Here is an 11,753-nt window from a genome sequence, read left to right on the forward strand (position 1 = left end):
TCGTTTCGTGCTCGTTTCGTGCTCGTTTCGTGCTCGTTTCCCGCGGGACACGCCACTCGTTCTCAGGCCGATTTTCTCGAATCGAGTATCGAGTCGCAACTCTTTCCAATCTCTTTTCTAGAACGCGATAAATCGCTATATCAGGCACACGCTAAACTATACTCTATGCGAAATTGCGTACGTCGGCTGATTTAACGGTACACCTGCATTGACTGCACAAGCGTCCCGCATACGGACAACCCCCCGAATTAACTTCGACGACCTTGTGATTTCACCGCTCCCCCCATTTTTTCGGAACCCTGTACAATTTTCTCTTCCTCTCCTCTCTACCTTCTCCCCCAGTTCCTCTGGTTTTTTTTTCTTTCGTTTTCTCAACTTTACCGCTTCGAACTTGCGGTAGCCTCTCCCCGAAATCATTTTTTTTGCCTCCGTTTCATGCACCGTTCAATCAGGATACCGATAAGGGATACCAGACGACTAACCGAAGTACACTCAGAATGCTGACCCACGTCTCTATAATTTTTTGCAGTTGGGAAGGTTACGCCCCGGCGAGGTGTTTGACTCTAAGGTGAGATTTGTGTTCGCTATAACACAAAGCTTACCTGCCAAATTCTCTTTCTCGGCCACAATTTTTTTCTCTCCCACTACTTTCATACTTGACTTTTTCAATTTTTTTCTACCGCCCACACCTGCCCCCCAGCCACGAAGGATTTGGATTGGATTTCCGTGAAAAACAGCTATATCATACAAAGAGCAGTTTTTTTTAACAGTGACAAACTAAAACCAGCCGATTGTTAAACTCCTAGACGCAGGAAACGCAGAAACAATGCGCCGCATATCACCAAATGGAACGCCGATAATATTCATTTTGCGACTACACCACCTTTTTTTTTAGCGACATTTTTTGAAGCTGTCACCGCTGCTGCCCGCTCCCCGCTATATACAATATCTACCACCGAGGCCCAATTTATACGTATTCGAGAGAGTACACTGGCAATCGGACGAGTAAATTCGTCTCTTTACTCTTTTACCCCTAACAAACTCTCGAGACCCACCGAAATATCAACGCCCGCCCGATTTTACTCTGTTTTCTTTTTTCATTTTTCACGCACCACGTACAGAATAAGTCCGGCCGTCCTGGTGCGCTGCAGGGGAAAGAGGTTAGCCAAAATTACTCTCGCGTTCACTTCTTTTTTTGTTTTTTCCTTTCGACGCAGAGCTCCGAATTGTTCGCAATGCGCGTCTGTACATACTTTGGCAAAAAATATCATCGAGCTTCCGGTCGTTCCTCGACCAGCAACCGAGCTCCTCTGCTCAGTCGACGATGCCAATTTTCTCCACGAATGCTCCGTTTAACGTAACGACAATACGCAGTCTCTCGTCGTCTGAGCACAGCAAGTTTGCAGTCGGAACGTCCGGGTGGCTAATTTGTATAAACGTGTGCTTAGTTCGAGCGAATACTATGTGTATCCAGAGAGTAGAAATTAGACGGTGGTAAGAAATGTCTACTCTAGTTAGTGTTTGATCTTGTAGAAATTTGTATTTGTTTCTTTTTTTCTGTGAAAACGTTCGTGTACATATGTATTACCGTTCGTGTTTGAAGTAAGTAGCGTGTTACGTGGTTCGGTGTCGAACGGGCCGCAGTAGTACGAGCGTACTTTAGTCGGACAGCCTCTATAGGACCTTCCCTTCGATCAGACGAAATATTGAAGATTCAACGGTTACACGGAAAAACAAAACTACTATGGCCTATTTGACAATGGATACACGTGTGTAAAGTAGAAAGGAGTCTTGCTTGTTCTGAACATGTGATACGTAATCCTAATTCTCCACGAACGAAAGTAGTATACGTGTAATTAGAATTGATCGTGCTCGTCGTATGTGTCAGCGGCGATAACCATAGGTACGACGTTCAATTTCTCTTGTACCATCGAGCAAATCTTCTATCGTGTCGTCGTACCCGTGTATATTGTACGTAAAATTCGACCTGCCCTCATGTAAATAATCGACGTAAATCGAACCCGGTAATCGAGTCGCGCGATCAATCGTGCCGATAGTAATTCCGATTAATCCTAGTCCCTCTCCCTACCCGCCCGCCTAGATTCATTCTTTGAAATTGTCAACTGTGTCTCTCTCTTTCTCGCTCTCTTTGCCTTTTCCCCTCCGTACATCTCCGTCTTATCGGTTCTTCTCCTCTTATATGTATGTATATGTGTAATTAACCATGCCTTATGTATCACAATTGTATCTAACAGCGACGCGGCGTGACGAGAATCGACAAGGCCCGTAAGCGTCACGAAACTTCCATTCAAGCGATGCAAATAAAAGGATCGAGAAGCTTTCTTATTTGCACGCGTCGTCGTTGTAGTATTCCAACTGTATCTGTAAGACGTATCGATCGACCGTGGTTCAAATTGCCAAGAGATACGTACACACGTAACGTAGAAAAGAACGCTGTTGATCGATGCGACGAACAACGGTTCCCAAGTTTTAATGCGTGCATACTTATCGTTCGTTACACGTATTACGAAACGAACATCGTATTAAGACTTAATCTCGTAGCGTTAGGTTTAACCTTGTGACTGATCAATCGGTGAGAACAATTCAGAACCAGTGGTTCGGCATCGATCGAGTAAAACACTCCCACTAGTACTCGTAACTCGAAAAAGCTCTTTGTTATGTGTGTCCTACGTGTACCTTTTACCCACTACGTTGTACCATCGACCACCCTGGTTTCTTTCTCTTTACAATCGAACAAACTGATCGCGACGCTTTTTGCATTGGAATGTTGTCGTAAACGCGAAGCATAGAACCATAGAACCAGGGTGGGAAAGTATACGATTACGTGCAATGCTTCCTTCCTTTCGTCTAAGCTTTCGTCCAAGGATTCTACTCGAGACACTGTCTGGTGAGAAAAGAAAAAAAGAAACAATTAGCGTTTAAACGAATGGAACGAAGAGGATTCTTGATGTTACCCAGACGTGGTCAGAAACGATCGTGTCTCACTGATGGAGGCTCGCCAAAAAATACTTTGTATCAACTGGCCTCGTTTTACCACTCCGATTAGTCACTCGATATTTTGTGGTTAACACCTAGCGACTTAACGCTTCTTACTAACGACGTAGATTAACGGTGTGATTAACGCACGAATAATAAATTGCACCGCGGCATCGCATGAGAGCACCGTGCATCGAACGACAGCCGTGACTTTCGTTCTACGGGGTTTCGATTCGAACGGTTTCGAATCGACACGCGCAGGTAAGTGGACGAAAGTCGCGGACCTGCTCGTTACCGCTTGTTCGCTTTTCTCCGAATGCTTTCGATGCCTGATAAGAGAAAGGAAAAAAAGAAGAATAAGTGTGGGGGAACGGTTGACGATATCGATGATTGATTGATACAGCGTCGTCGTCCGAGCGCGGACGTCAGAAGACCCAGCGTGGCGGACCTCGAGAATAAGATCAACCAGCCTAGCACACCTCTCCGAGATGTTGGACCTCCGGGACCACCTCAAATCGTCGATGTCCAGGAATCATATTCCGCCGTTGAAGGTGGGGAGTTAATATTTTTCGTATGCAGCAGCGTATACGCGATTTGTTCCATCGATTCCGACTACGTACCGCCTTACCTGATACCTTACCTTACACAGACTCGACGGCGTATCTCACGGTTGGGGTGGAGGGCACGCCCGCGCCGACCTTCAAGTTCTACAAAGGAATCACCGAGATCATCGAAGGTGGCCGATTCAAGTTCCTTACGGACACAGAGACCAATACGATCACCCTCTGCATGAGGAAGACGAAGCCCAACGACGAGGGCACTTACAAGATCGTCGTGAGCAACATCCATGGCGAAGATTCTGCCGAGATGCAGCTCTACGTTTCCGGTATGTTCCCTTCCCTCCACAATTCCATTTTCTCGCCTCTCTTGATCCTCGATCTCGATCGTTGCTCGTAGACGCCAGTGGTATGGACTTCCGTGCTATGCTGAAGAAGAGAAAGTATCAGAAATGGGCGAGAGAGGAACAGGAACAAGAGAAGGTAGACTTGAAGGAAGTGGAGAAACCTATGCCGGCGTTGAAGAAAGTTGAAAAGGTGCGTAGCCGTCCGTTTTACGATCGAGAGAAACACTTGATTTTCACGATTAAGATATACACGTATATATCGAAATTTCAAAGTTTTTTCTCGTGAATGTTTTCAAGGAGCTTGCCCATGAATTTTATTGGTACGCATGAGATTCATTTCGTTGTAAGTCTGTTGTTGCATTTCATTCGTGTTCTCCAAGACTTGCGATGATCGCATAACAGCTCGGTACGCTACACGCATACGATTATTTGGTGTAAAGTAATATCGCTTGTCGTTGAATTAAAAATCATCGGAAGGGCAACGTCATATACCAGATAACTAATTATGAAATCGGAGAATCGATCGTAGAGAGTATCGATCACACTGTTACGTTGTATGTATTTGGTAAGTAGGTGAAAGAGAAACATGTTAACCTTATCGGTGTATCTGCATTCTATTGTATGTACATATGTATATTGTTCGTCGATAATACCAGTGAATTCGTAGCGTCTTCCTTTCGTTCGGCTCTTTCTCCTTTGTACACGTTTGTCTTCGTAGTCGCTGCGCGACATTGAGATGCACGGAAGAAGCTGGTATCAAGACGGGGAGGAAATAGTGATCTTGGCGGAGGGTGAGGAAGTCCTTCGAATTTCTCTAGACAAGAAGGGTGAAACTAACTGGAGCTGGCTCAAGGTTTTCAGGCATCATCCCCCCATAGATAACTCCTAGCCCGACTACGACCAGACTTCATCTCGGACGCACTAATATTCTCTCACTTCTGTCTCTCACAGAAACTCTCACTAACCTACGTTACAACGTTATCATTTACATCGTCTCACCGCTACTTTTCATTCAAGGAGGAAAACGAAAATAAAGAAAAACAAAAGAGAACAGAAAGGATAGTTGAAGACGAAACCGACTGTTTCCTAATTATTACGAGAACACACACGCAAAACTATATTATTCACGTGTACACATAACACGTTAGTTTAGAGCTAATGCTGCGCTTACAGTCGTATCTCGTATCGTAGATGTTCACGTAATCGTTCATCGCCATTAACCAATTGTCGTCGATTAACCAGTGATTAACGACATCGCGGTTAACATTTCCATCGATTGACGTTGTTCTTGAGAGAAGAAAAAAGAATAGAAATGGTCGTTAACATTGCATGAGTAGAATACTACATTGTCGTGACAGTTCGAATACGTATGATTAATAATGCGCGATACGCATTTAAGCTCGGCTATTCGTCAATAACCTAGCAAGCATTATCTCTAAATGTTGTGTCAGTGTTGGAACGCGGATGACCCTGATGCAAAATCGAAACGCGTTTTCTTCGTCCCCGCGTTGCCGAATGTTTCTTCTTTTTCCAAATGGTTTTCCGCGTCGAAATGGTTCCGTATCGAAGAGAGAAGCTTGGAGAAAGTGGTCCTCAGGGTCGTCCGATGTTGTTCGATATCGGCGGCGATCGTATAAGAGTGGAATTAACGTGAAGGTGTGTGTGTGCCGGGCATGCAGGACGTCTTCGACATTCAGCGCAGGCCAAGTTTGCAGGAGCTAATCGCCGACTGGCCGATGCTAGCGACAAGGGTCAAAGAGAAGGTTCGCGAATCATTGTTTAGCAATTTTTTCCGTTTCATTCCACGCGCTCGATTCTACTCTTTAATCCCTTGGGTCCGCGATGCCTTTTCCTCCGAGAAATCATTTTTCGATTCGATTCACTTGTAGCCCGCTAAATTTGGCATTGCGTTCCACTTCCCCAAAGGATTAAATGTTTCGAAGAAGAGAGTAAACGCCTACACTTCCACCCTGCAACGCTTCAACCATTACGAGCAATTTCTTTCTTTTTTTTTTTCCATCGGTCCGACATAGACAATCAGAAAACGGACATTCATATCTCTCTCTCTCTCTCTCTCTCTCTCTCACGGGGAACGACGAACAGACACGTGAATTTTTTTGTCCAATTCACCAAGCTAGTACGATCGCGAGACTTTCTGTCGCGTTTTTTACTTTCTTTTGTTTCGGGTTGCTGTGCCAACGATGAAATTCTCGCGATCCTTTCAGAACAACCGTGTATGTACGTGTAATGTATGTATACCTGCTTTGGCCTGCGCTTCCTCCTCTTAGAGGAACTCGGCTTCTCAACATTTACGTCAAACCACTCGCATTAATACCACTAATATTTCTATGGATTATTCTATAAACAAAACAGATAACGCGAAACATACCTACTCGTGGCGAATGTCCGTGTGTTTCTCACGCTTTGGTTTTGCCTGCGATCAGCCTGAACGAACAAGATACCCGTATAGCCATTCAGACCTGTGATCGTAGACGATTTTTGTTATTTTATAGAATAGTGGATCTCGTAGACCCTCTCTCGCCGAATTAATTCCCGACTGGCCGACCCTGCACCATTTCACCAAGACGGAGGTTGGATCTCGTACTCCTCAACACCTTCAAATACAGTTTCACGATCGACCAGTGATCTCGCGTGATATCGACGTTTCCTTTTCTCTGTTTCTCAATTTCAATCTCGCTCTCACTCTCTCTCTCTCTCTCTCTCTCTCTCTCTCTCTATTTCTCCTTCCTCTCTATTTTTCGTCACTTTCTCGCTGTTTCTGGTCAGAATGCGAATCTCTTTTCTCTATATGTACACGCATCGCGTTTCTTCACCGACTAGATCACTCGCGCGCGATTCTTTCTCTCTCTCTCTCTCTCTCTCTCTCTCTCTCTCTCTCTCTCTCTCTCTCTCTTTTTCTTACTCTCACCTTCTTCCTCGCAAGATCTGTGCACTCGTAGAGTTCACTTCAACAGCTTCAATCTCTTCTCTCTTATACATACGTATTTATCCGTTGCAATTTTACACCTCCTTCGACGCCAGTCTTGCGTCGACTTTTTTTTACGACAAACATTTTTTACACGTTCCATCATTTTTCGTAGAATTTTCCAGCTACGATGGTTTTCGCAACGCTTCGTCATCGTCGACGAGATTTTTCTCGCAGTTTTTTTGGAAAATTTTACCAATATTTTTTTGGGCTCGTTTTAAGCGAGATCCATTTGTTTGTGGCGCCTTCGATTTTTTCACACGTTTTGACTCTTCATCTTCCTTGTATGCCTAGCAACGTTGTCGTTATTGGCGGTGTTCTTATTAGATTTGATGGTTTTCCCCACGAAAACTTTCCCCGATAACAGACTTTTCGTATTCGCAGAAAGCGGAAAGTTTCCTCAAACCACTGGTGGATCAGTATGCCAAAGAGGGCAAAGACAAAAAGGTCGTCTTCGAGGCGAATTTCTCGAAACCGAACTGCAAACCGAAATGGTTCTTCCGAAAAGACGTAAGTTTATCCTTCCACTTCATCTGACTAACTTTCGTCTAACTTGGTGTCGTTCTTTCTACAGGAGCTATTCCCTTCGGCGAAATACAAGTTCAAGAATGAGGAAGATTGTTATCAATTGATTATCACGAACCCTAAAGTTGAAGATACCGGAAAGTACTCGATTGAAATATCTGGTATCACGAGCACAGCCTTCCTCAACGTCGAAGGTTCGCACGATACGATCAACTTCTCTTACGATAATTCTCTACGATGTAACGATATCTGATCTTATTTCCTCCGTAGAACCGGACCCAACGTACACCTTCACCAAACCACTTTCCAAAAAGTCGAGCGGCTACACCAAACACGAAGTTTACATGGAATGTACCGTCAGCTCGAACCTCGCTCAAGTTACGTGGTACAAAGGAAAGACCAAGCTGGAGGTAACTACGCGAATAATAGTTTCTTCTTACGTACGGTACACGATAAAACGATCGGTACTCTCTTTCAGGACGGCGATACGTACAGTATATCGAAGGATATGAGCGGCGTGTGCCGGCTGACTATAAAGAGTGCTACGCTTGAAGATAGCGGCGAATATATTTGTAAAATTAACAAACAATCCGACAAGACTGAGACGGTTCTAACCGTCGTTGGTACGTTTCACTCTGAAACAGTATTATTTTCATCTTATTTCGTCTGAAAATTCACCGTTCAACTTCTCCAAATTGAGAACTGTCCCTTTCTCTCCGCAGAATATCCTTACAAATTCGTCAAAGTTCTCAAGTCCCAGCAAATCGTGGAAAAAGAAACGTTGACGCTGGTGTGCGAGCTCGACGATGCTGGTGGTGAGGTGAAATGGTTCAAAGGCGACCAAGAAATTGTACCCGACAAGAGGTAAGAGCCGCTTTTTTTCTTAAACTTCAGATAGATGCGGAATTTTGACGCGAACGTGACAATTATCGTACAGGGTGCAAATCAAAGAGGACGGCAGGAAGAGGAAGCTCATCGTCAAAGACGTAAAAGTCACCGATGCTGGTCTCTACTCTTGCGTGAGCAATGCCGACAAGACTGAAGCTGAAATAGTGATAAGCTGTGAGTAGGGATATACGTACATATATCGGGACCTACAGATGAAAATCTGGACGACTAAAGTGGGCTGACTTTTTTTTAGACGCGAACCGCTTCAACAAGAAACTGAAGGACACGGTAGCTGTAGAGAGAGAAAAGTTGGTGCTCGATGTAGAACTTCAAGACCAAACTGCACCCGCGGTGTTCAAGTTCAACGGCAAAGAAATCGAACCGAACGACAGGATCGAGATCAAGAATTTGGGCGGTGGCAAGCATCAGTTAGTCTTCAACCGAGTAGAAATGAGCGACGACGGTGAAATCACCTGCGAGAGTGGACAGTTAACGAGCAGCTGCAAGCTTACCGTGAAGAAAGGCGAGAGCAAACCTATCTGCGAAGTACCTGATAAAGTGGAAGGTCCTTGCAACGCACCGATCGTATTCGTTATACCGTACAAGAGTAAGTTCTCGTCCTTTCGATATATACCTTTCGCTATTCGCAATACCGTACGATTTGCGTCTTTTCAGTCGAGGGCACGAAACAGAGCCAGGTGGAAGCTAAACTGTTGAAAGACGGAAAAGCGCTACCGTTGAAGGAAGTGGAGATAGTCGTTAGTGAAGATAAGATCACTTTCAAGATCAAGAAACCTTCTCGTGATCAATCTGGTGTCTACCAAATTAAGATTGGTAACAGCCAAGGAGAGGAAGTGAAGGATGTACATATTAACATGCAAGGTGAGGGTTCTAGCTCTTCTTCTCGACGTTTCGCCGTCAACGGACGATTGCAGTACAACTTACAACTGTAAAAATCTTGTTTAGACGTACCATCACCGCCCACGGACGTTGACGTTAACGAGATCTTCCAAAATTCCTGCGTGGTGTCGTTCAAACCTTCCAAGGACGACGGTGGATCCCCTATCGTGAAATACGTGATCGAGCGCCTCGATCTCAGCTTGAAGGCGCAATGGGACAGCGTTGGAGAAGTGATGCCCGGCGAGAAATGCGTCTACAAAGTTCAAGATCTTGTCGCGAAGAAAGAGTACAAGTTCCGCATAAGAGCGGTGAACAAACTTGGCTCCAGCGAACCAGCGATGTTCGCTAAACCGGTTCTCGCGAAGGATCCATGGGGTGTGTGGTGAACGATAGCTCGAAACGAAAACGAAGCTTCCGAGAAAAGTGAAATAACGACGTTTGTTTCTTGTAACAGATGAGCCAGGTAAACCAGGGAACGTGGAGGTCGTGGATTGGGACAAGGATCACGCTGACTTGAAATGGACGAAACCGGAGAACGACGGCGGAGCACCGATCACGGGCTACATAATAGAGTACAAAGAGAAGTTCGGCAAAGAATGGGTGAAGGGTAAGGAAATCGAAGGCGACGTCACGGAAGGTACCATCGACGGCCTGAAGGAAGGCACGCAATACGAATTCAGGATCAGAGCCGTGAATAAAGCCGGTCCTGGTGAACCTTCGGACGCCACGAAACCGATCATAGCTAAATGTCGATTCGTCAAACCGTACATCGTTGGCGACGGCCTGACCAACCTGATCGTGAAGAAAGGACAAGTTATCAAGTACGATATCAAGTATGCCGGTGAACCCGAACCGGAGGTGCATTGGTTCCTCGGTCAGAAAGAGCTGGTCCAAGATTCCGCGGAAAGAATCACGATCGACAAATACGAAAGAAACACGGTGCTGACCGTGAGAAAGACGACTAGACCAGATTCAGGCAAATACAAGCTGGTTCTATCCAACAGCTCTGGAACCTGCGAAAGCATCGCAGACGTCGTTGTTCTCGGTACATTTATTCTCTCCTTCTGTTTTTTCCCTTTGTTTTCTCATTGTAACGATAATTCGCAAACTACCACACTTTTCTTCGCCTGCAGACAAACCGTCGCAACCGAAAGGCCCACTGAAGGTAGAGGAAGTCCGTGCCGATCACGTGAAAGTGAAGTGGCAAAAGCCCGATGACAACGGTGGCAGCGACATTACCGGATACGTTCTGGAAAAAATGGACATGGAAACAGGACGGTGGATCCCTGCCGGGGAAGTCGGTCCGAACGAGGACAGCTTCACCTTCTCTGGCTTGACGCCTAAGAAGAAGTACAAGTTCCGCGTGAAAGCCGTGAACAAAGAGGGTGAATCCGAACCGCTCGAAGTGGACGAAGCTATTCTTGCGAAAAATCCCTACGGTAAGCATGTAGAATTTCATCTTCGGTAGAATCGTACGTTAACCATTTTCGAACGCTTCGCTAGACGAGCCTGGTAAACCTAGTAAACCGGAAATCTTCGACTACGACAACGTCAGCGTATCATTGAAATGGAATAAACCAGAGAGCGACGGCGGTAGGCCGATCACTCACTACACCATCGAAATGAAGGACAAATTCGCGGTGGATTGGGTTGAAGTGACCAAAACCGCCGACGCCACGACGGAAGGAAAGGTCGAGGGACTGAAAGAGAAGATGGTCTACCAATTTCGCGTTCGCGCTCACAATAAAGCTGGTCCAAGCGAACCCAGCGAACCTACAGACAACCACGTTTGCAAACACAGGAACCGTAAGTTTATCCGTCGATTCGACATTGCGTCGCTTCTTTCCAAACTTTACCATTATTCGTCGCTTAATCGCGTATAAATGTTTCAGTTAAACCGAGAATCGACAGAACCAACTTCAAATCCGTGATTATCAAGGCTGGACGTACGCACAAATGGTCCGTGGACATCACGGGAGAACCGCCTCCAGAAGTCAGATGGATCTGGAGAGATAACATCGCTCTAACCAACACGGAACGCATCAAGATCGACAACGTCGATTATCACACGGACTTTACCATTGTGAACGCGATGCGTAAAGACACCGGAAAGTACACCCTGATTGCGGAGAACGTTAACGGCAAAGACGAGGAGACTGTGGAACTCACGGTTCTCGGTAAACTAGCGATTTCGACGATTAATTCGGAAAGTGAAACTTTTCTGCATCGTTTGTTGTTTGTTACTTAGGCAAACCGGACGCGCCGAAGGGTCCGCTAGAAGTGACGGACGTGACCGCGACCTCGGCCAAAGTGAAATGGGAGAAACCGGAAGATGACGGCGGTGTTCCAATCAAGGAATACGAGATCGAAAAGCTGGACACGAAGACTGGCAAATGGGTGAGAGTAGGAAAGATTCCAGGAAATTCGCCGCTCACGGAATTCGAGGTGACAGGATTAAATCCAGGCAGCGAGTACAAGTTCCGCGTTACCGCCGTTAACGACGAAGGTGATTCCGAGCCACTTGAGAGCGAACGGCCAATCATCGCCAAGAAT

The 11,753-nt window shown here is 45.7% G+C and overlaps 1 protein-coding gene across 1 annotated transcript in view; it reads left to right on the top strand.

Annotated features, from left to right (window-relative positions):
- Positions 1 to 11,753, top strand: part of LOC108577749 (twitchin) — a 57,776-nt gene that overhangs the window by 23,685 nt on the left and 22,338 nt on the right. The window contains 18 exon segments of the mRNA XM_017940941.1: positions 530 to 568; positions 3,401 to 3,548; positions 3,647 to 3,883; positions 3,955 to 4,091; positions 7,272 to 7,397; positions 7,462 to 7,606; positions 7,683 to 7,822; positions 7,891 to 8,035; positions 8,135 to 8,276; positions 8,350 to 8,474; positions 8,554 to 8,907; positions 8,976 to 9,182; positions 9,267 to 9,575; positions 9,655 to 10,245; positions 10,334 to 10,639; positions 10,704 to 11,006; positions 11,093 to 11,377; positions 11,449 to 11,753. The exon segment at positions 11,449 to 11,753 is cut by the window's right edge and continues 4 nt beyond it. Of these exon segments, the coding sequence (XP_017796430.1) occupies positions 530 to 568; positions 3,401 to 3,548; positions 3,647 to 3,883; positions 3,955 to 4,091; positions 7,272 to 7,397; positions 7,462 to 7,606; positions 7,683 to 7,822; positions 7,891 to 8,035; positions 8,135 to 8,276; positions 8,350 to 8,474; positions 8,554 to 8,907; positions 8,976 to 9,182; positions 9,267 to 9,575; positions 9,655 to 10,245; positions 10,334 to 10,639; positions 10,704 to 11,006; positions 11,093 to 11,377; positions 11,449 to 11,753 (4,044 nt within the window).

Source organism: Habropoda laboriosa, unplaced genomic scaffold, assembly GCF_001263275.1.
Source record: "Habropoda laboriosa isolate 0110345459 unplaced genomic scaffold, ASM126327v1 scaffold816, whole genome shotgun sequence".
Classification (NCBI taxonomy): Eukaryota; Metazoa; Arthropoda; class Insecta; order Hymenoptera; family Apidae; genus Habropoda; species Habropoda laboriosa.